This window comes from Megalopta genalis, chromosome 7 (assembly GCF_051020955.1).
Source record: "Megalopta genalis isolate 19385.01 chromosome 7, iyMegGena1_principal, whole genome shotgun sequence".
NCBI classification, from domain to species: domain Eukaryota; kingdom Metazoa; phylum Arthropoda; class Insecta; order Hymenoptera; family Halictidae; genus Megalopta; species Megalopta genalis.
Window position 1 is genome coordinate 5,678,309 of NC_135019.1, and position 25,379 is coordinate 5,703,687.

General features: G+C 39.2%; 1 protein-coding gene across 5 annotated transcripts in view; it reads right to left on the reverse strand.

Annotated features, from left to right (window-relative positions):
- Positions 1–11,163: 11,163 nt before the first annotated feature.
- Positions 11,164–25,379, reverse strand: part of LOC117229259 (uncharacterized) — a 36,978-nt gene continuing 22,762 nt past the window's right edge. For 4 of the 5 annotated variants that reach the window (XM_033485637.2, XM_033485641.2, XM_033485640.2 and 1 more), the window contains exons 2-9: positions 24,353–24,811; positions 20,629–22,259; positions 17,482–17,964; positions 15,717–15,888; positions 14,660–15,102; positions 13,803–14,169; positions 12,778–13,105; positions 11,164–12,671 (exon numbers count right to left, since the gene is read on the reverse strand). In XM_033485637.2, the coding sequence (XP_033341528.2) occupies positions 12,413–12,671; positions 12,778–13,105; positions 13,803–14,169; positions 14,660–15,102; positions 15,717–15,888; positions 17,482–17,964; positions 20,629–22,259; positions 24,353–24,811 (4,142 nt within the window). In that variant the 3' untranslated portion in view covers positions 11,164–12,412. The remainder of the gene's footprint in view (positions 12,672–12,777; positions 13,106–13,802; positions 14,170–14,659; positions 15,103–15,716; positions 15,889–17,481; positions 17,965–20,628; positions 22,260–24,352; positions 24,812–25,379) is intronic. The other variant, XM_033485639.2, reaches the window with a different exon arrangement.

The following is a 25,379-nucleotide window of genomic DNA, read 5'->3' on the forward strand; positions in this document are numbered from 1 at the left end:
AAACGTGTTGAAACGCAAACCCTTGAATATATCGACGTAAAAACAAAGTGACTTATGCCACTTTCAAAATAAACGGCTCAACTATAAAAACAAGTCGCAAGGCTCGAATAATCGTATCTTCTCTTCCTAAATTGTCCATTTCTGTACAAAACTTGAGCGTCAGTAAGGGAGACATTACTGTATCTCCCTAATTGACGCTCAGATTGTCCACAAAAATGGACGATTCTGGAAGAGGAGATACGATTGTTCGAGCCTTGTTGCTCGTTTTTTATGGTTATTGATTGTCAACAACTGTAAAAACGAGTCAGATTGTCCACAAAAATGGACAATTTGGGAAGAGGAGATACGATTATTCGAGCCTTGCGGTTCGTTTTAATCGTTACGAATTGTCAGCAACTATAAAAACGAGTCGCAAGGTTCGAATATAATCGAGTCTCCTCTTCCCAAAGTTTTTAGTTTTGTGCTCGATCTGAGCGTCAATTAGGGGGACATTACTGTATTCGGACGCTTTTCGATACGGAATAAATTCTTGAACATCGGACCAAACGACTCGAACTTCTTCGAAACGACGCGAGGACTAACCCTTTGCACTCGAGCGGTGACTCTGAGGCACCATTGTTACCATTGTTACATCACATTCCAAGATAATTTTTATGCTATCAAAGCTTAGATATAAAAAGTTGTTAAAAGTCTAACTGCTATATAAGAGTCACAAGACTCAATTTCATATGCACGAAATGCACTTTGTCGCATCAAATGGAAATACTACAAGACAGAGAAGTTAATTTAGATTTACAGTTGAAATCGTTTCGAGTGCAAAGACAGCTAATTGATGGAACGATCGCCGAGAAAATTGGAATTGGTTGAAACGGTAAGAAACATAAAGAACTTCGTATTTCACAACTTTTTCATTCGAGCGAATAACGAAACCTTAAACGTTGCATCTCGTGAACCGCGGTTGATGCACGGGGGGGGGGGGGGTGTCGTTCAAATGCGAAAATTGACAAATTGAATTGACGATCGAATTAGCGGCTCGTTGGGCGAGAAAAACGTCCCGGTTTCTTCCGGCGCCGCGAAATCCAGCTGTCTAAATCGCGTTACCGGATTCTTCTCTGCGGAACGGCGATTCTCAAACGGCGAAGACAACGAGCAAAACGCGTTGTTCCGGGACGGATCTCGGTTCCACGGGACCGCAAAAATCTGCGGGAACCTCTCTGAAGAGCAGCACGTTAAGTCTTTCAGAGGTGGAGGCTTGTTTAGGTGAACGCGTGCGAACGCGTAAGCGAAGAGAAGACCGAAAGGCAAGAGAGAAACCCGTTTGCAGCCGTAAACCGCGAAAAGAGCGGACGTCGCGGACAGAGCTCGGATGCGCCAAGGAATCCCTCGACTCTTGTGTTGGACCGCCTAGCCACTTACATCGCATTCGTTGCACTTTGTTTCCCCCTTTTGTAGCGGCGGATTGCATGCGCCGCGCGAAATTTACGCTCGCATCACTTGCATAGTTTCGCGCGGCTTAACGCCGTACATCGTCCACCTTAGCGGACGCATCCTGAAATCTCTTCGTCCTTCTCGCCGGTGCAACAGACCTGTAACTCCCTTTGAGAGAGGCTTTGCTAATTAGAGACGCTTGTTGTGCAAGAGATTGCAGCGCGGAACACACTTTTGTGGGCTCGATTTTTGATCGATTTAGCGACTAATCGACGGTTTGATCTGAATCTCTCTCTCTCTCTCTCTCTCTCTCTCTCTCTCTCTCTTTGGACGATTTTCTCGTGGAAGTTATTGCACGAATTATTGCATTGAAAGAACGATTGTTTAGTTGAATCGTTTATAAGCAATTAACTGTTTTCGAGGAGTGTATTATACTTCGTCGTGCGGCGTTTGCGTGAGAAGACTGCCGTTTCCGGCGAAATCGACAAAAAATTATCGTTTAAATGTACAATATAATGTCTGGGTTTCTTCTGTCTATTAAAATATCGCAGCGAGTACAGATTTCTGTCTGACACAGAAATTTAACCCTTAGCGTTCCGAAGTCTCCGCTACGGAGACATTTGTCATTTGTTTCGTAACTCCGAAGGCTCTGCTGCGGAGCCAAATGTTTCTAGCATACGTTATCGTCGACGTTAGCAATTGTTATCTGTAGTTAAAACGTGCTAAGTCTGTACCATTACGATTAAACCATTTTTTGAGCTTTTCTATGGTTAGCAACATGGAGAAAAATAAATATTACGATGAGAATTTAGAGCCGAGCGATATCGAAGACGTATTTGATTTTGAAGAGTTAAAAGACATCGTGGAAGACGATGTTGGTTATGATTCTGACGCTTCGAGTAGTAGTAGCGAAATTATACTACCAAAGAGACGAAGAATGAGAATTATTGAAAGCGAAAGCGAAGATTCGTTACAAGACTTAGACGAATGGCGCGATGTTACGGAAGAATTACATATTCCAGATGGAATACCTTTTAGTGTATTGCCACAGGTCATTGGACCACAAGTTCCTACAAACATCGAACAGCCGATACAATATTTTAAATTATTTTTCACGGACGAATTGGTGAATGAAATTATAAAGGAAACCAACGATTACGCAGAAAATGTTCTAAACTTGAAAGAAATATCTGGTAACTCTATTTGGCAAAGCGAATACTGTGACACTTGTCCAAGTAAACCCAGAATGCACATGGGAGATTGTTACCAAAGATATCGCACCATGGTGAATTACAACATTGAAAATTTATCTTTTATTTACAATAGGAAAATGTATATTTATAAAATCAATAAAATCAAATGCATTCGCAAGGGCGCGTAATCTTTTCCGCTCGAAATAAGACTTCCTTTATCTCGGGCGCTTTGCTCCAAAAATGTGCCGGAGTTGCTGGTAGTGATATTTTTCAGAGAAACGCTGTTCGATTTTATTTTAGAACGTCCGAAAAATATTTACTAATTTTTAATTTAATTTAATTATCAATCGAGCCGATTCCAGTGAAGATTAACAATACAAAAATTCCGGCAAACTCGCGCAAAAGATATTTTTGTTTCAATAATTCCGTATCCAAACAGAATTCAACGGACGATTCACGATGCTAATTTTAGAATAAATCGCGTCAAAGAACACGAGGGATATATTTATTTAAGAATCGCGAAAAACATCGTTAATAGTAAATTTACCCATTTCGATGAGGATGCATTTGCTGCTTGGAAATTTCGGTCACGATTCACGATGTCGATGCACCGACCTCGCGCAATGTTAAGTAGATACCATTACGATTAAAACATTTTTGCCCATTTTCATACTTAGCAACATAATATGAATAAAATCAAACGCTTTCGCAAGGACGTGTAATTTTTTCCGCTCGAAATAAGACTTCCTTCATCTCGGGCGCTCCGCTCCAAAAATGTGCCGGAGTTGCTGATAGGCAGTCCTCGAGAAACGCGCGGGGCGCTAAAGGTTAAAATATGTCAATAACGTGGTAATTATGTAAATAAATTTATATTAGCAGATACATCCACATGACGAGGTTATATTCGTCGTTCCGTGTTGCCGATCGAAGCGTCGAATTTTCGGTCGGACGTGCGTTAATGCACGGTTAATTGATGTCGCGCGTCAACGCGAAAGAGATAACGCCAGAGAGAAACCGATCTTTAACGGATCTTCAATAATTCATCGCCGGATGAAAAGTTTTTGCGCGTGTCGTGCGAACGACGGACTAATTACAATGAACAATAGCGCGATCCGTCAGCCGGGATCCGCTGTGTGCTCGCGTACGTAGAGAGATCTCGCGTTCGTATAAAATTTCAAGTATAATATATTTTGCGCGGCGGGGCAGAGGCAGCACGCTCCGATGTAATTAGAGGTGAAACTGTTGCTCCACATTGATATTAATGTCTCGTTAACAGGGCGCGGGACAAACATTTAAAATATATATTTTCGGTCCGATTTAACGGCCCACGGGCATGCGTCATTATGAGCGAATTACATATTAGCGTGACACGTGACAGAATTTACGTAAACAAAATGTTGTATGCCTTTTGTCACGTAACGACCGTGTCGTCGTATTAGTTACACGGCGGTAGGCTCTTTGAGCGTGGCACATAGGAGAAAAGAAAGAAAAGAACGGCAGGATATCGTGCAGACCGTAATCGTTATTGCTGTAAATTATTGTTGCATTACGCGTCGACGATTGTAACTCTCCGCGCGGGTTGTTGAAACATTATTGTCGTGGACGTGTTTGTTGCACGTACATTTCGAACATGAAAGGATGATAAGTGCGTGGCCGGACGTTAAACAAATCCGGGGAATTAAATTCAATTTGCCGCTGTAATCGCGAAAGTGAGATCTATCGTTCGTAATTACAGCCGAATCAAAATTACACGAGAATGCGTTTCTTTGGCGTTTGATAATTACGTTTTGGAGAATTTCATGGCAGATCGCGGAGATTGTAGAAGTGTCGATTGGTACGCAATTGTTACAATATTGCGGCAAAAGAAGACAGCGAGCATGATCGAACGCCGATAAAATAATAATCTTTTTAAACTATTTCGCACGGAAGACACTGTAATATATTTAATCTTTTGATCTATAATAAGCAGTCAGACTTGTGATAAATATTTTATGGATAAACTATACTAACTATGAATGTTATTCGTTCCTTCTAAATCGAAACAAAATTTGATTCTTTTGCTAGCGAAATTTCGGAATGGAGGTAGATAAAAGCAAAGAACAAACAAAAATTGTCTCTGTTCTATTAAAAAAATTATTAAGAACAAAGAAGTTCTGATTAATACAGCTATAGAAGAAATCATAGTGCAGAAATCATAGTGCAAAATTTCAGAATGAAGGTAAATAAAAGCAAAGAACAAACAAAAATTGTCTCTGTTTTATTAAAGAAATTATTAGGAACAAAGAAGTTCTGATTAATGCAGCTATAGAAAAAATCATAGTGCAGAAATCATAGTGCAAAATTTCAGAATGAAGGTAAATAAAAGCAAAGAACAAACAAAAATTGTGTGTCTTCGTTCTATTAAAGAAATTATTAAGAACAAAGAAGTTCTGATTAATACAGCTATAGAAGAAATCATAGTGCAGAAATCATAGTGCAAAATTTCAGAATGAAGGTAAATAAAAGCAAAGAACAAACAAAAATTGTCTCTGTTTTATTAAAGAAATTATTAGGAACAAAGAAGTTCTGATTAATGCAGCTATAGAAAAAATCATAGTGCAGAAATCATAGTGCAAAATTTCAGAATGAAGGTAAATAGAAGCAAAGAACAAACGAGAATTGTCTCCGTTCTATTAAAGAAATTATTAAGAACAAAGAAGTTCTGATTAATACAGCTATAGAAGAAATCATAGTGCAGAAATCATAGTGCAAAATTTCAGGATGAAGGTAAATAGAAGCAAAGAACAAACAAAAATTGTCTCCGTTCTATTAAAGAAATTATTAAGAACAAAGAAGTTCTGATTAATACAACTATAGAAGAAATCATAGTGCAGAGGTTTAATTTCTTTTTTTTTCTTTTTCCTTTTTGATACAATTGCATATATTCGTATCGAAAAACGTGTGACACGTGTGGACGAATGTAACAGTATTAATTATTTTCTACATTTAATTTCCTTTTCATGTACGACGGTCCGAAGATTTGAAAAGGGCCAACGTCCCGAACAATAGAAAAGCCTGCGTAAAAATATGCACCGGGACAGAAACGATTCCGTAGAATTGTTATCAGTGTCGGCACGTTATTCGAACGAACGGTAACCACATTAAGTCGGTCATAAATGCGCGGCGCAGCCAAAAGCCGAAGATTAATTTGAAATTCGAATTTCATCGCCAAATCTTGATAAAGAAAATCCGAGAACGGTCTGTAATTCCAGGGCGTAGCGAGAGAGATGGATGTGTGCCAAAAAGCCGTGCGTCCAACTGGACTGTCGACGTAGAAACTGGCCAAAAACCAAATTTACAAAATGCATAAACAGTGATTAATATCGGAATCTAGAGTTCGGATGGATGTCGCCACGTGAACAGCTTATTGTCATGCGCGGAACAACGTGATGAAACAATGTGCTGTTCTAAAACTGATCTAGGCAAGAATAGAACAAACAAATTTCTCCCAATGCATTCGAGATGTTCAATATATTTTTTTAAACACTTTTGTTCGCAAACGTAAAAGTCTCACTCACATAATTTAACATTTTTAGGAATCTACTTCTCGAAACTATATAAATTTATTATAAGCGTAAAAATCGGAAACCTATTTGTTTAGCAATTTATAATCTATAATAGTATATTATTTGTTTAGCAATTTATAATCTATAATAGTATATTATTTAGTATACTATTAATATACTATAATAGTATATTATCGGAAACTTATTTGTTTAGCAATTTAGAATCTATAATTAGCAATTTATAATCTATAATAGTATATTATTTAGTATACTATTAATATACTATAATAGTATATTATCGGAAGCCTATTTGTTTAGCAATTTAGAATCTATAATTAGCAATTTATAATATATAATAGTATATTATTTATAATATTATATATTATAAAAATTGCTAATTATAGATTATAAATTGCTAAACAAATAGGTTTCCGATTTTTACGCTTCAACGACATCGGAAGGATTTGAAAGGATCGTTGCGAACATTCGTACAAAATACAGAAAAGGCATTTCCGTTTCTTATAACTAACTTAATCAACTTACAAGAATTCTTATCGCGTACGAAAATCTGCAGGCTGGTTATTGAAAATCAAAGCTCTCCGATAACGAAAACCTGTTTTCGCGAATGCGTTACCGATAATGGTAAACAGGATGCACGGTGGTGCATTATTATATAACATATATGACATCATTATACAACGCATAATATATTCAAAATTACATAAGAGACTGCTAGTAGATATCCTCGAAATTTGAGTCGAATTAATGAGAAATGCGGATAAAATTGCGCGTGCACGTCGCGTGTAATATTAAGTAACAGACACAAACTGCGCACGTTCGCCTAAAACTCGTATTTTACGTAAATACGCGGAGACCGGGATCTCGAAAAAAAAAGAATGTTTTCGAAGGAACAAAAGAAAAATGTGGGTGGCGAGTGGTTTTAGACGTTCCACGGCACGGACAGCTGCTATAAATAATCCACGAGTAGATATCGTAAATGTCATACCGTTTTTCCTACGTGTAAATCACTCTCGCCAAGACTCGTTGTAAAATCTTACCCTCGCCGCGCGCACTTTCTGCTATCTCCGCGAGACATAAACGTCTGTCTCTTGATGCGGTTGTTGTTGAAGGGCGAAGTTATGCTCCGAGGAATATTAAAACTCCTCGCCGCAACCGCACGCCGCAGCGCGTCATAAACAATGGTCGGGCGTAAATCATGCTGTTTGTTACGAGACGAAGAAAAATCATTTGTCATTAATTGTCGACGACATTGCCACTGTGTTTTGATTTTGGAACACAATAATTTCTCCCGGAAATGCTGAATTTCGCGGCGACGCGAATATCTCTGTGTTTTAGTATAATAGTATACGCATAGACGTATATTATTGCATAGGCGTAGGACTATCATTGCTTAGTATAATAATATACGCATAGACGTATATTATTGCATAGGCGTAGGACTATCATTACTTAGTATAATAGTATACGCATAGACGTATATTATTGCATAGGCGTAGGACTATCATTGCTTAGTATAATAATATACGCATAGACATATATTATTGCATAGGCGTAGGACTATCATTACTTAGAATAATAGTATACGCACAGACTTATATTATAGCATAGGCGTAGGACTATCATTGCTTAGTATAGTAATATACGCATAGACGTAAATTATTGCATAGGCGTAGGACTAAGTAATGATAAAATGTCATTAAAAAAAAAAGAGCCGAAAGCATTTAACCAAAGGCTGAGATATTTCTCCCAAACATGGTTCGCCCCAGGGTCCACTTCAGTGTAACAATTGCATCGCAACTCTTCTGCAACGATGTCGTCGGGATACTGCGGATCTTTATGCAAAAGGAAAATTGTGTCTGCATCTGCAAAAGAATAGGAGTAACTTAAAAGTTGCATTCTTCCCGGAATAATTTTAGTAGATTGAAATCGATGTTATTAACACTATTAATACATCAACGTTATTAACACTACGCCGTCCGCAGATCTCAGATACGATTCTTTTGTTTGACGCTCGGCATAATAGCTTGGAAATTTTAGATTTAAACAAAAATTTCGAAGATGGCAGTAATATAAATTCCCAAAATTAAGATATGTCATCCAAGAATTTTCGTACTTAATTCTTAGTTAAATAAGCACAATGCTATAGTTAGTTTGCTGCCTTTTAACACCCGAGAAATATAGTTCAAATGTTATTTCAGTTTTTTAAAATGACACCAAAGTGATACCGGCATACAACAGATAGTTTTTGCATGGCACTAGCGTGGTGCCATAGTGTTAACGCTTAGCCAACCGAATAGGGAGATCTCCCCGTTTTAAATTCAGTCGATTGACGACCGAATGGATGATTAATGAAAAATTAAAAATGATTGCTTCATTTTATTAAGATTTGCAAGAGGTGCGAATGATGAAGAAGTAATCGATGCCATATAAGTTTGCTTCGTAATTTTTGTTTAATTGGATGAAAAATATTGTAATTTTATACAAATTTTTGAGGTTTCTAGCGCGGTCGTGGAAGTGTTAACATCCACTAATTGCCTGTTCTCTCTTTTATGATATGAAAAATAAGTTTATAAAAATCAACGCGTGGGTCATCTAAAAAGCCTGCGTGGGTCAGTGTCTGACCCACGGGTCACGGGTTCGCCATCACTGGTCTAGAAAGCGTACGTCTCTCGATATGTAGCCGATGCGAAAGATGCAATTTATTAGAGCCGCTATTAAATCGAACAGAGAAGATTTAACGGCAGCGAATGATTCGAATTGAAGCGTCAGTTGCACCGTGCGATCGTATTCTTCATCTCCTGAATAACCAATTAATATTGGGTTGGCAACTAAGTAATTGCCGATTCCAGTTATAGATGTCTCTCACTCCCATTTTTATGATATCCGTAAATGTTATATTATAAAATTATTATTATTATTATTATGTTATTTTTTATTATCCGTGAATGTTAGCAACTGGACAAATCGAATGCAGCGGTCAAAGAAAAGCGACCAATTAAGCGAATAACCAATTAATATTGGGTTGGCAACTAAGTAATTGCCGATTCCAGTCATAGCGTTAAACGTTTCTAATATTTCTATTACGTTTTACAAGACAGACGCTCATCTCCGTCGCAAATGCACCGAATCCGCAGCAATCTGGCACTGCCATAAAATACAAAGGAACGCGCGCATAACCGAAGAATCCTTTTGTTTCGACTACAAAATTACCCCGAGAAAAAGGAAAACAACAACGAAGATAGGTAGGAATTCGCGCGAAGGATCCGAAGGCTCTGGGAACGCGCACCCACAAGAAGCTATTAGATTTTTTTAAAAAGGTGGCGAATTTTATTCGCCGGTAGCTCATTGCGAACGGCTGGTTCCGTGGCCGGAGAGACACGAAGGTTGATATTTTCACCGCAGACGCTCATTATCCGACAACAACGGCTTAACAACCGGCGTTGGAACGCGCGGTTCACGCGAAGTCGCGAGGGAAATCGGCCGGCGAGATTCCGGAGGCGAGAAGAGGAAACATATTTTAAAGCTGGCTAAACCCGATGGTGGGAACATAAAACACGAGTCGATCAACGATGTCAGATCGCGTAAGCGACGGTACAAGTTGTTAGGTATACGCCACGGCGAACGCGGTGGCATGCACACAGAGTTTTGCGCTGTGCGGCTCTGCGGTTCTCGGAGCCTCCGCGAAGCCACGAAGTATCGCGAAAAACTTAGTTTCGCCGGGACGATAAATCATCTTGAAATTCGCTCGGGCTGACAGGCATGTAGTTTTACGAGGACCCGCACGCAAAATGCAAAGCAGTCGCCGTCAATCCCCCCAACCGGCCCCCGTCCCCCCTGCGTCCCCCAGCCGGGGCGACCCTATGGACGTGCACCGCAATTAATTAGCGTTCCGTGATACCCATGCATGTGCCGAACCATTCTTTTTTATGCCGGCTAACTAAAAACTACGGCCACGATAAGCCGACGCCATTCGATGATCCGTTCGGAACGCCGTTCGGGAAAAAGATATCGCCACACTTGACATTAGACACGCGATTTTTGTACTGTCAGGGCTGGCGTGTTGCGCTCTGCTGCTTCGTAACCGACTGTGAAGAGAACTTGCAGCATTTATTCGCGGGATTTGCCTGGCAGAGAACAATTAAGTCGACGTGTATTTTGCCGTGAGTTGCCGAGATCTGGAAAATGCGTGTTTCAAAGCTCGGATGTAAATGTATTTATTGAAACGTGGTGTAAATAGTTCATTAGAAAATTGGAAAAGAAATAGGACTCGCGTGTGATTCGCGTGAATTCGCGGCGAATGTTGAAACATGGAAATTAATTTTATCAGAATTATGAAACGTTAGAAATTAATAGAAAGCTTTACGAGAGGAAAAAAGTCGGAAGAACATTTGTATTGTAATATGTAGATCGAATTTTGCGTAGGCGTTGATTTCGTAGTCACTTTTGCAGTTATTTATAAATATTTTGTAAATATTTTATAAATATTTTATAAATTGAGTTAATAAGTAACGATTGTTCAACTCGTCTGATGTAAACATCATGGTCGCATTGTTTTCGGTAGCAATATAATAATCAATTGCTAGCAAAAATATGCTCCTGTCATTCATAATATCTCATTCACACCGTTTACCGCGCCATTCGCGTGCATTATTCTACAACCGTGGTTCTAAAATTTTATTATCAAAATTTATTATCAATTTTATTATCATATTAACAAGGTATATCGAAATAAAAACCCGTTTTTTTTTTAAACAACATAAACGCACCTTCCATAAATAAAAAAAATTGAACTCCATGGTTCTGCATTAAATTTTATTCTAATTAAGTTCTATCGATTAAAAAGTGAGAACTCGTTCGAAAATTATTCCGATAAAATATCGTAGAATTTCTAAGCACAGTTCGTACAGCATACAAAAAAAGCTAATGAAACTAAAAGTGTAATAGGAATGACATTAAGGGCTTCTGTAAACTCTTGATTATAAGAATAACGTGTTTTTATTAAAATCTTTGCACTTCCGAAAAGTTACACTTAAATTCCCATTCTCAATGCAAGATAATTCTGAAAAAAATTATATATATATATATCATTTCATATATATTCATTCATATATTATATATATTTACAATAAACAATATGAATAGTCTTCATAATCTTTATCCCATAATAGTAAGTCTGACTTTGCGTGTATTCGTTCTTTTTTTTTCATTCGGTGAGTGCTATAAATATTTTCTACTATGCCAAAAACTGCGAATCGCAAATATGAGAAGTCGATCGATAAAATCCATGATCGAATTCGATAACGTTACATTACTCTTCTAGCTTTCTTTGATGCATTATTGCGGAATTTGTGCTTCGGATACCTCGTGTAGGCCGATTCCCGAGACGACAATTAATTAACTCTTGAACACCGGACGTTAATAACAACAGTACAGCCAGCAGATCTATTTAAATCTATCTAGATCTATTTGGGATGTTCGTTCAACGCTATCGTTTAGAAATATTTTTTAAGGTGGTTTCTTAAAATCCTCGTTTATTGCACCTAGCACGAACTGACTCAGAACACAGCCAGAAGTTCTGCCACTCAATGAAACATTCGGAAACGATGGGTCAAAGTTGATCCAAGTTATCCAAGAGTTAACTGTTCGTCTCTCAAAGCACGTAAAAAAAGAAACAATCCATTATCGTGGAACGATAACGTGGTAAATTGGTCGTCCCATAAATTCACGTCAAGAATAAGTTTCTACTATTCACAGTGTGTTAAGTAAGCACAAGACGATGATCGACTGATGTGACTAGGTATAGATGACAGAGTTCAGTCTAAAGATGGCATATTTGCGCAACAAAATATTCTTAGAAAAATATCCTCCAATCAATTGGAACATTCAGAAATATGATAACGAAAACTCTCAACGATTTTATAGTGACTGCACATAATGTCTATGTCGAAAACATCGAGCGAACAATTGTATCACAATTATTAATTGAAATAGCAGAGCAATAAACAGCTGGAACTTATGGAACAACCCGATCAATATACTAATAAAATATTCTATCGTAACTTACGAATGAAAAACTTTGATTCCACTATCCTTACAGTTCATGCTTCGCATATCCGTGTCAGGTACAACGCCTGCACCAACCCGATCACTCGCAATTCGTTACACACCGTCGCGTCACCTTGAATTTTACCTGAACTCTTCAACGTCCAAACAGTTCTTTTTTAATCATGACTTCTTAACAAATCCACACATCGGAGGTGGACCGACGAGTTTGCTCGATGCTGGTGCAGTAGGATCTATTCCTATGCCAGGTACAGGTGAGGTTACGCTATTTTTACTAAACGTGGGTGACGACGGGGCCAAAGATGGCGACGGGGTGGCTCGTTCCATCGGAATCGTGTGCTGAGGCAGCTGAGCATCTGTCTGAATGCCCTGGGAGCCATATATCTCCTTTAGAATCATCAGCATGGTGTCCTCAGATTCCCTAAACAAAAATAAAAATGTTTAAATGTAACAAATTAATCCCAAGCAACTCTCAAGCCACTCGAAGGCCTAACTACGCTCAATAAAATTCTAATAATTGTACTAACCAGTAGCAGACGTGGCTCCCCACAGCAAAGATGTACTCATTGATACTTTCTAGCGGTGCTTCTTGGAGGACGTAGTCTATTCTTCGTCCACCATTCAACTGACCTACTTTAAAGTCAGCACCACCATCATCGGTGGATTGATGGTCTGACACAGTCGGTGTATCCTGTAATTGTTCCTCCACCACCTTATCAATTTCTTTCTCGAGAGCGCTATTATCTGGTCTGTTAAATCCTGCCAGGCTGTAAACGGAGTTCCACGTGTTCCACACGGAGGCGAGCAGCTTCTGCTTCAAATCCGCTCCGACGCGGGCCATTATTTCTCTAACTTCTGCAATGCGATGGCAAAATAGTTGCATCAACATCTAAGAATTCAAACGTCTTTATCTTCTCCTAACCTTTTAGACACGACGCGCCACTATAGTGGCTTTCGCGGATGTCATCTTTCAGAACGATACGCCACTATAGCGGCTTTCGCGGATGTCATCTCTCTGGACGACGCATGCATGTATGCATTGTTTCACACTTCTTTTGTCTTCGCATCGATTTACAACAGTCTACAGGGTGTCCCAAAAATGTCTCGCAATCCGGAAATGGCGGGTTCCTCGGATCATTTGAAGCAACTTCTTCCTTTACAAAAATGTTCTCCGAATAACGAGTTATTAACGAAAAACAGTGACCAATAAGAATCGAGTACGGCTGACGCGAGGCGGCCCAGTCAACCAGCGCGCGAAGCCCAGTTCCGCTCATTGGCTCGATCGCCTCGCGCCAGCCGAGCTCGCCTCTCATTGGTCACTGTTTTTCGTTAATAACTCGTTAACGGTGCCTCGGAGAACATTTTTGTAAAGGAAAAAGTTGCTTCGAATGGCCTGAGGAACCCGCCACTTTCGGATTGCGAGATATTTTTGGGACACCCTGTATATACAGTATCAGACTCTGTACAGTACACATCAGACTCTGCCGTCCAGAGAAATAGCCTCGCGCAGAATTCAGCCGTACCTAAAAGGTTAAAGTGTTGCGATATTTACCTAAATGCATTCGTTTTCGGCCTTTGTGATGAGGAATCAACATTGGCCGATACTTGCTGGCCTCCAGATTGATCAGTGCCTCGACTCTGTACGCAACGGGATCGAATGGGTGGAATATGTTGAAGAACGCCGGGCACGTCGGTAAGACAAAGTCTTCACCAAGCATGTCAATGCCCCGAACTGTCACGAACATTCCGATCGGACTACCGAGAGCGAAGAAGGCACGTGGTTGAAAATTCAATTGCGGATAATGTATATAAGGCTGACCGGTCCCAGCAGCACCCATCACGTAACTTATTTTTTTACTACGGCGTCTCCTTATGACTCGTTTCGAGCTTAATCGCCTGTTGTCGTTGTCTTCTTCGTTCTGTAAGAGAAACAACAGCAAACATACATATATGTTCCTGGTCTCGATGATCTGAAACCGAGCGCAGCAATTAGACTGTGGATTCGATGCATTTCTAACATTTAATATTTTCCAACATTCGGTATAAAAGAATGTCTATAAATGTATAATCAAATGTTTCCGTTCATTGAATTTCTATAAAATTCTACAGTCTCTCTCTAATGACAATAAATTAAACACACTTTAATAGGCCTTTTATTTTATTTCGGCCCTAATGAAATAGCTAATAAAAATTGTTCACGGTAATTATATAAAATATTACTTAAGTTCTTTTTAAATTCTTTAAATTAATTTTATTTAAATTATGTAAAATATCACTTAAGTTCTTTTTTAAACACATACTCATTCTCCTCACAAATACATCAAATGCACAGGCCCATTAATAATCCTAGTCTTCTGGCTGTCATGAAAAAGAATACATTTCCATAACGAAAGAAGCGAGCAAACATACTTTTTCTTCGGTCGTTTCGTTGTCATCGGCGCTCGATTTCTCCTCGGACAATGGCTTCTGATGGCACAGAAGATCGAACAGAATCAAGCTACCCAGCGAGTGGCCGCCTAAATAAATTCCGCCGTCGAAGTCCGGATTCCTGTCTTTGAACAGTGTGAACAGCCTGTTGATCTCGTTGCCGACTGTATGCATTATGGTCTGGCAATAGACGGGGCTGGTGTAGAAAAGTATGTCGAGCAGCGTGTCGTTGGTGAAGAATCGTAGCTTAGGTATACTCGGCAGCGTGATGGCTTGTAACTTCTTGTCGATCCCGGTGTCTTCGGAATGGAGAGTTGTATGCCAGGAGACCGGCAAAAGTTCTATCCTGTTCAACACTCTTTGCTCGCTGGCTGTACGGTAATGCGACTGAACCAACTGCAGCGCTATGCTTCGGAACTCGTCAACTGCAAACATACAAGAAGCATTGTGTCAGTACATATTAACGAGGACTGGATGGATTACGTTTGTATATAATATATACAAATATATATTAAATTTTATTATAATTGTTATTATTATTATTATATTATATTATATATATTATTATATTATATTATTATTATTATTATTATATTATAATATCCTATAATAATATATTATTATTTTCCTACAATATTATAATATGTAATATATTATAATATTTATTTTATTTTATATATAAATTAATATATATAAAATATTATAATATTATATAATATTATATATACTATTATTATTATATATATTATTATTATAATATTATATATATTATATATTATAATATTATAGGATATTATAATATATTATTATAGGAAAATAATTGAACTATGAAATTAATTGAAATTATGAACTCAATTGAAATATGAGGATTTAGAGGATTTTATGTTTCATATTTTGTTTTACTAAAACGCTAATTTTGTGATAAATTAATATAATTGGGTGGAAAGTGCTGTGCTATAATATTTGCACATGACTGGTAGAAAATTGCAGAATTTGAACACTTTTTGACAGCACTGTGTAATATAATTGAAACACCTACCGACTTCTTCGACGCTTCGGAACTTCAAATCGCACACGCTTCCAATGCCATGAACAAGGAACAGGAGATGATCCACTTTCTCAGGCTCGCCGTCTTCGATGTGGAATTCGTCGAGGCCCCTTTTTATTGTCCGTGGCCTACTGGCAGCACCCTGTAAATATGCACTGTCCTCCTGTACAAATTACGACGGAACATTTCCGATAGAGTCATGCGTGCATTATTTGCCAGAAACAATGCACCACCGCCCAAAAATACTTTTCACCGAGGCTATTACCATGAGTTCTTAGCTAATCGTGTCGATTAAATTATAAAAATTAAATTATTCTACGCTCGTCATTATCATATTCGTTACGCGCGAAAGTTTCCTGAAAGAACGTCATTTAAATATACGGCATATAAGAATAGATAAAACCTCTAATCGACTGTTTCTACACAGATCTCTTCTTGCCGCGTTACGATGAACTTGACGATTATACAATTCTTCGACATTCAATTCTCGCTTTCCTCTATGAAAAGAACTCGCATAACGCGCGCATTGCGTAATGACAATAATTACGGATTGACGTTGGCAGCGCGACGACGATCATCGCAAAAGCAAAATACAAATAGTTGCGAAACCGCCGCGTATTGTTTTGCGAACTTTCAGAAAAATCCAACTCGCGGAAATGCAGTCGTGTTTTTCGCACGACACTTTTCCACCGTAATTACCGCGTCGCGCGATAATTTTCTGCATAGTTCGTGCTTCCTGGTTTCCAAAGAATTCTTCCATTGGAAATAACGAAGCCGATGTAAAATTCTTCCACGGAAATAATAATAATAACTCGTCTTCGTTTTTATGGAAATTGTAGAAAGAAAATGAATAATGACGACATCGTTGTTATTAAATCTGCTCCGTTAGCGTACAAAACACGTTCGCGATAAATGTTTCGTAGAACTTGTTAACCCTCGAATGATCTGAAACGAATGCAGGGTTCTTTGAACCAACGATGCAATTATTAGACTGTTTAAGGTAAGCAATAGCTGATTCGATTTTAGGAATAGTCTTCGAACACTTAAGCGGTCTTTCGTGAAATCGATTAAAAACTATTCAAAATATTGATGATTATAGAACAAAATTTATTTCTATCTATCGATGCACTAAGAATATCAAATGTAATAAAAATCCACTCGGTAAGTACCATCGCTTATTATAATAAGCACTAGATTATGTATCTTTTCATGCGAAACCAGAAAGTTTTTGAAACAATTTAAATAATCAAATCCTTATATTCTTAAGAATTTCATCACAGACATTTCAAAAACTATTTCACTTTGACAATCTTTGCTTCAGATTCCAATTTTCAAAGTGGGTACATGAGATACATGACAAGAGAGATATTATAAAGATATATATATCTTTATAATACTTCTCTCTCTCTCTATATATATATATATATATCTTTATAATATCTATATAATATTATAAATCTATTATATATATATATATATATATATAATATTATAAAGATATATATATATATATATATCTTTATAATATTTCTCTATATTTTATTTATTTTAATAGAAATAGAAATGTTATAAAGAATTTTGCATTATCATCAAGCCACTAAAATGATTAGGAACAGAAATCAATATGTCTACGTATTTACTCTCTACTGTAGACAGTAAATTAATGGAGACATTTTCTATTAAAATAAATAAAATCCTCAGTTGGGTCAAAGCGACCTAGCATTCGTCAAACGAGAGTCGCTCGTAGAAAACTTACCGTGGTATTGCCCCAGGTCCCCGACGCCTCCGGCGAGGATGTCGTGTAATGCAATTGGACCGTGGCTCCATGGAAAATGATGTATTCCCCATTGTTCAGATCGATCCTGCGATTCCATCTATTGGTCATACAGGCCACCTTGTACTCCTCTTCTAATTTCGCTGCGATGCTCTCCTCGTAGGGGGTGTAGACCGACTCGTTGCTACCTTTGTAGAACCAAGAGCACCGTCGCACTTCCGTCGATGCCCCGGTCCAATAAACGGGAGATCGCTGGCGTCGTAAAATGTCGACATCGTAACGACCGCCATCGGTAGCGATCGTAATCTCGGGGGTAATTTCGCTGGAATTATGAACCTCTTCCAAGCGCAAGCTATCTTGCATGGAAAACGGAAGCCATAACACTTTGTGTTCCACCTCTTTGCGATAGAACCAATGATGATACACCGCTCTGTACTGCATGCGTTTCTCTGAGGGATCCACCGACTGAAATTCATTATGAAACAACGGTTATATTCGTTAGTCGTCGCGTCTCGGGAATATTGCACGCGTCTTAACAATACTACTCGATCGATTAACACGTTGAATGCCACGGGGGGGTCACCGGTGACCGGCACTTAACTTGGCGGTGACGCCATTGGGGCCACCGGTGACCGGGGCGCCCAAATTGATAGAAATTGATATATATATATATCACTGTTCGAATTGACGATGGTAATAATACAAATTTGTTTTAAATTATACAGTGTATATAAAGTATACAGTGTTTGACATGTTATATATAATTTAAAACAAATGTCAATATCTAAAATTTTGTATTATTACCATCGTCAATTCGAACAGTGACCCCCGTCGCAATTAACATGTCAAACATAGTTATACACTGTAACTTATCTATTGCAGATAATATTAGGTCTACCGGAAAGTTCTGTCCGATAGTGTCACTTCAAGTTTCAATCCATATGCACACGTTGATTTGAGACATATATGACTATCTCTCTTTATCGTGCATTTACGCACATGTACTCTCCTAAATAAACTGAAACAAAGATGTCTCATGTCATTATTAAGTGAGACGCGGTCGTGAAAACATGGCTACCGATGATAATGCCAGACCACATGCTGCTTCGGCGACTCGTCGGAAAATCGCAGAGCTAGGCTGGGAAATTCTGTCGCATCCACCATACTCCCCAGACCTAGCACCCTACGATTATCACCTGTTTCTCTCTTTGCAAAACTTTTTACAGGAAAAAAAATTCAAAACTGAAGCTGATGTCGACCGAGCACTAGTTGAGTTCTTCGCCTCTAAAAATGAATCATTTTTTAAAAATGGTATTTACAAGTTGCCATCACGCTGGCAAGAAGTCATAAGTAACGATGGAAAGTATATTCTACAATGAATATTATTAAATGTATGAAAATTGTGTTATATTTCAATTCAAAAACGGACAGAACTTTCCGGTAGACCTAATATATTAACATTATATATATCACATAAAAGAAAATTCATCGTGGCGTCGCGGACAATTTCTGTAAAACCGGCGTGGCATTCAACGTGTTAATTCTACTCGACGTTTCGTATCTTCGATATTGAAATTCAACGATCAGAAATATACCGTCGAGAATGATCAAACTTACTGATCCTTTCGTTCGAGTAGTTTCTCGCTACTTACGCTTTCGCTAACACTGGTAAATAGTGTGGCGATCGTTGTGCAATTCGTGCACTTTTATTGTTTCCTCTGGAAACCTGTTAGTCGACTATTTTCACAAAATACACTTTGAGGAGAGGCAGTTTCCGTGAAACCTTGTAATCTACTGACAAGTAACAGCAGTGTGTGTGTGACTTTAAACGATTTGGTAGTAATTTATCTTATCTTAATTAAAGAGTGGTCAGTACATTTTCAAAAATAATTGGTATATTTCAATCTAAACCTCTCGACAGTGAGACTAAATAGAGTGAGATTATATCCTCCTTTAAAACAGAACGTTCAAATTACAGTAGTGTCTCTCTAATTGGCGCTCAGATTGTCCAGAAAACTGGACAATTTGGGAAGAGGAGATACGATTAATTTGAGTCTTGCGCCTCCTTTTATAGTTACGAATTATCAACAACTATAAAAACGAGCTGCAAGGCTCGAATAATCGTATCTCCTCTTCCCAAATTGTCCAATTTTGAGCAGAGTCTGAGCGTCAATTAGAGAGACATTACTGTAATTCCAAATATCTATGTCCTTCTGAGTCAATAGAGAAATCACTTCACTGCGTATCGAATTTATGTAAGTAATTACAAGTTATGTCAAAGATTATTACAAGGCTACGTATTAAAATCTTTCCAAGTCATCGAAAGGATCATTTCACTCTACGAATAAAAGCAGTTAGCATCTCATCGCTATACTACAGATCGTTATGCCACCTCCAGTTCTCATTTCCAATTTCATGAAATTCAAATTACAAAAACGTTAACGTTAACGTTACTGTAATTCCAAATATCTATGTCCTTCTGAGTCAATAGAAAAATCACTTCACTACGCATCGAATTTATCCAAGTAATTACAAGTTATGTCAAAGATTATTACAAAACTACACATTAAAATCTTTCCAAGTCATCGAAAGGATCATTTCACTCTACGAATAGAAGCAGTTAGCATCTCATCGCTAGACTACATATCGTTATGCCACCTCCAGTTCTCATTTCCAATTTCATGAAATTCAAATTACAAAAACGTTAACGTTAACGTTAACGTTACTGTAATTCCAAATATCTATGTCCTTCTAAATCAATAGAAAAATCACTTCACTTCGCATCACATTTATCTAAGTAATTACAAGTTATGACAAAGATTATTACAAAACTACATATTAAAATCTTTCCAAGTCATCGAAAGGATCATTTCACTCTACGAATAAAAGCAGTTAGCCTCTCGTCGCTATACTACAGATCGTTATGCCATCTCCAATTCTCATTTCCAATTTCATGAAATTCAAATTACAGAAACGTTTCGTCCGTTGACTAACAGATTCCTGACTGGTAAAACTAAAAAAAAACAGAACCACGACAGCCACTTTCTAGGAATCTCAGGAATCTCGCGAACGCGACGACACGTTCCTCAATCATCCAACGAAGCAACGCAACGGCGTCCGGCGTCTCACCAGGATTTGCGAATCGGGCGCGATGCTGTCCGGCGTGGTGCGGTGTCCGTGCGGATTAATTGACATTTGAACTGGACTCAGAGTGGCGGTACCCGTCGGTTCGGGCACATTCGTTATCCCAGGTGGCATGGGCGGGAATATGGTGTCGTTTTCGGCCGCCGCGTCGTACGTTTGCGGCGGACCAAGCGCGCTCCCGAAGTAATGTTGAGCCTGGTTCACTGGCAGCTGCGACGACTGCACGAAAGGAGACACGTACGGCTGGAATCTCGGTGCCGGTGGTTTGTGCAGTTCGCTTTGAAATTGCAGAGGATTGTAGAGCTGCGGCGGTGGGGCAAGCTGAGTGCTACCTGTCGCGCCGGCAGTCCCGGCATTAGAAGCTGGACCGGTGCTCCAGAACGCTTGAGAAGAGGCGACCGTCGGATTGTCGAAGTAAGAGTAGAGACCAGTGGACGACGATGATTGCTGCGGGTCGTTCCTCGAGCCGATCGCTAGCTGCGGATCGGCGTTGCTTTCGTTGAACGGCGGAGGCGGGAACTGTCCGAGGTCCTGCGACTCGAAGAACGAGCTCGCTGGTTGGACCGATCTTTGAGACTCGGCGAAGGCGCTGGAGCTCGAGGTCTCCAGCGGATAATTCAGGCTCGACCTCTGTTGAGCCGGCTCTGGAAGGAAGCTAGAGGTCAGCGGGAAAGCCTGCTGCTGGAACTGTGGGAAAGATGGCACGTTCGACGGCGCAGCATGGCTCTGAGCAGCCTCCGGCTTTAAGTCCACGAGTTGCTGTTCAGGACACGCGGGACTTTCTCGCGGGGGTGGGAAAGCAGGTTCGGCCTTCGGCGAACAGCTCTGTTCTCCAACCTCGCGCGGTCCCACAGCTTCGAAAGCTTCCAACGCGCCTTCCGCAGCAGTCTTCTCTAACTCCTCGGTGGCTAACTTCGAGGACTCTTCTTTTCGCTCTTGCAGCAAGTGCTCCAATTTCTCCGAAATCTGGATCGCAGAGCTCGGGGCGAACGTTACCGCCGGCTTCGCTCCAGGTGTGGGCGCGTTGCTCCTCGCGACATGTGCGTCGTCCGCCTGACTCGGGCCGCTCCTCGCGGCGTCCTTCTCGGTGCTGGTCGGCGTCAGAAAGTCCGGCTGAATGGGGTAAGTCTCGAACACGGGGAAAGAGAAGTTCACAGGCGTGTTCTGCGGGGTGACGGTCTCCGGGACCGTGTGAGGAATCGGTCGGGACAACGATTGGGGAACTGCTGTCCTTAAAGGCACACTCTCGTAGCCGGAGTTCGGACTCTGGGGTGTGGCACTTCGCGGGGTCCCGGTCGAGCTGTAGGAGACCGCGGATGCGACCGGACTCGACCGGAAGGACTCTTGCAACGAGTTGGCTTGGGACAGCTGCTCGGGGGTTGATCGTTCGATCGAGGGAGAGTTCGTCGCCGCTAGAGCTTCGACCGGCTGGTAGGCCTGCACCGGTGCTGCTATCGGCTCGTTCGGGTTGAAGATGCTCAGTGGCGCGACGGACTGCGGGGTGAACACTGGCTGCACCGCTGGGGCTGAATATTGTTTCGACGTGCTCGACGTCAATTCGGGCGGCGGCGCGTATTTCAGGCGCCTCTGGTTGCCAAGTCGGTACGAAATCGGGCCTAACAGAAAGAATAACGGCGCATTATTCCCTGCAATTTTATCCCAACGTGACCTAGCCGCCTGATCTGCCGGGAAGTCGAGCAGGCTGCAAGGAGTCTACCAGGAGAATTTTTTGTAGCGACGAATTTTTTATTGTGCGTGACAATTGATAATTGAATAATTTATTAATAATTTAAATTTTGATAATAACTTTTATTATGTTACTAATATTATATTAATAATACTATATTAATAATATTATATTACTAATACTATATTACTAATATTATATTTTTTAATAATACTATATTAATAATACTATATTAATAACATTATATTAATAATACTATATTACTAATATTATATTACTAATACTATATTACTAATATTATATTTATAATACTACATTACTAATATTATATTAATAATATTATATTAATAATACTATATTACTAATATTGTATTAATTATATTATATTACTAATACTATATTAATAATATTATATTACTAATATTATATACATAATACTGTATTAATAATATTATGTTAATAACAATTTTTAAATATTGTTGTGTCCGTTGAACTATGGCAGTAAAATGATCGCTCGACCTTTTAACCCCCTATTAAACAATACGATCAGATTGCCAATGAATATTGCAAACGGAACGCATTAAATACGAACGTTACCCATTTCCTTCTTGAAATGAGATTCTATTCTTCTATTGTCGCGAGACCGTCGATTATCTCACGGTGTATCTTACGTCGCGAAGCGTAGCTAATTTCCATTCGACAAACAATTCGCCGAGAATCAACTTTCAATTAATCGACGAACTCGCGTTGCAACAAAGAGTTCTCGAAACGTAAGTTCAAGCTCGCTCGGTGTACAACAGCCGTGCACGTTTAGGCGCGAAAAAGGCTATTAATAAAGCCGCAAACGAGGTGTATAGAGTTAACCAATTACGCAAGTTATTTACGTGTCACTGTCGGCCACTCCTGCGTCCTTACACCATTTTAGCTTTATATCCCAGCATGACTGACGGCCGGCCAAACAATGGGTATCGAGCGAATTCTCTTTGTACTTTCCACGGGACAGCGTTCTAACAACGCTGTGCACTATTTGTCCGTCGTGTAATTTCTTAATTATTCGTTAAATAGAGACAAGGTTTCGTTGAAACAACATAACGACTTCCGATAAAGTGAAAACGCGGGAACTTTTCCGTTCTAAAGTGTCCGCGACGCGTTCTTTACGTAATACGTTGATATACAGGGTGTCCCGAAAATGTCTCGCAATCCGAAAGTAGGAGATTCCTGGGGTCATTTAAAGCAACTTTTTCCTTAGCGAAAATGCAATCCGCGGCTTCGTTTACGAGTTATTAACGAAAAACAGTGACCAATCAGAGGCGAGATCATTTGGCGCGAGACGGCCGAGCCAATGAGGCGAACTGGGCTCCGTGCACTCGTTAGCTGTGCCGTCGCGCGCCAGTCGAGCTCGCCTCTTATTGGTCAGTGTTTTTCGTTAATAACTCGTAAACGAAGCCTCGGAGAAAATTTTCGCAAAGGAAAAAGTTGCTTCATATGACCTCAGGAACCTCCCATTTTCGGGACACCCTGTATTATATAGCTGTGACGTTACGTTCAACGAAATTCACCGATGTTCACGCATCGTGCGGAATCGCGAGCGTTTATTAATTGTCGGTCGAGTCGAATCCGCTTAATTTGGAAATTGCGTTTCACAGCAACTTTTAGGAGCCTGAAAGTTCGTCCGAACTGAGCTGAAATCGAATTAAATGCGAACGATCTTATTCCTGCAGATCGTGCAATTAAAATCGCGCGACTATAAATTAATAATAATAAATTTTCCCTAATAATTTAATTTATTAGGGATTTATAATTTAGTAATAATAAATTTCCCTAATAATTGACGGTCAGATGGAATTATTATTTGGGAATAATCGCATTTCCTCTTTCCAAATCGTCCATTTTTATGCACAATCTGAGCGCGAATTAAGCAAATTTTACTGTAATTATTTTTCCAAAAGCTGGTAAATTACTCGGCGCTTCTATAAATCTGCAACGATCTTGCAAAGCGATCTAAGAAATAAAAAGACTCACCGTCGCCCGACGTAGGAATAGTAGGCGGAGCAGTAGGCGGTTGCGGCGGTGCCGGTAAACTGGAACTGCTTCCAGGATAAACGTCGCCGGATCTCGCGAAATTTGTGGAACGGGGTTCGTAGAAATTAGGGACAGGGGGTGGCGTGGTGTCCGTCAACGGATCACGGTGATCGAACGGTGGCAAATGAGGATTTCGATCTTGCGGATTGGTCTCGAAACTTTGGCTTGCTTGAGACCCCGGAGTGTCCCCGGTGATCGACGATAACGACAAATTTGGTAGCGACGAAAGTATCGAGGTGAAGTAGCTCTGCTTCACCGGCTGATTCTCCGGAGGCTTGGGCTCCTCCGTGTGCAAAGGTATAGGCGTGAATTCGGAATCCGCATCGGCCGAACTCGCCGCTGTAGTCGAACTGTGCGAATTCACTGGTACCTTTCCTACGATCTCCTCCGGTTCAGCATCTAAAAACAGAGGAACGTAATAGTATGTATTAATGATCCTTCATGGGTTTCATATTACATCCGTTCCTTACAATTAATGCTTAAAATTAAAACTGAAATTGAAATTAAAATTGAAATTAAAATTGAAAATAAATTGAAATTGAAATTAAATTAAAATTGAAATTAAATTGAAATTAAATTGAAATTAAATTGAAATTAAATTGAAATTGAAATATAATTAAAATTGAAATTAAATTGAAATTAAATTGAAATTAAATTGAAATTAAATGGAAATTAAAATTGAAATTAAATTGAAATTGCAATTAAATTAAAATTGAAATTAAACTCAAATTAAATTGAAATTAAACTCAAATTAAATTGAAATTAAACTCAAATTAAATTGAAATTAAACTTAAATTAAATTGAAATTAAATTAAAATTGAAATTGAATTTGAAATTGAATTTGAAATTAAAATTGAAAATAAATTAAAAATTGAAGTTAAATTAAAAATTGAAATTAAATTAAAGATTAAAATTGAAATTAATTTAAAAATTAAAATTAAATTAAAATGATCATTTACATCTAAAT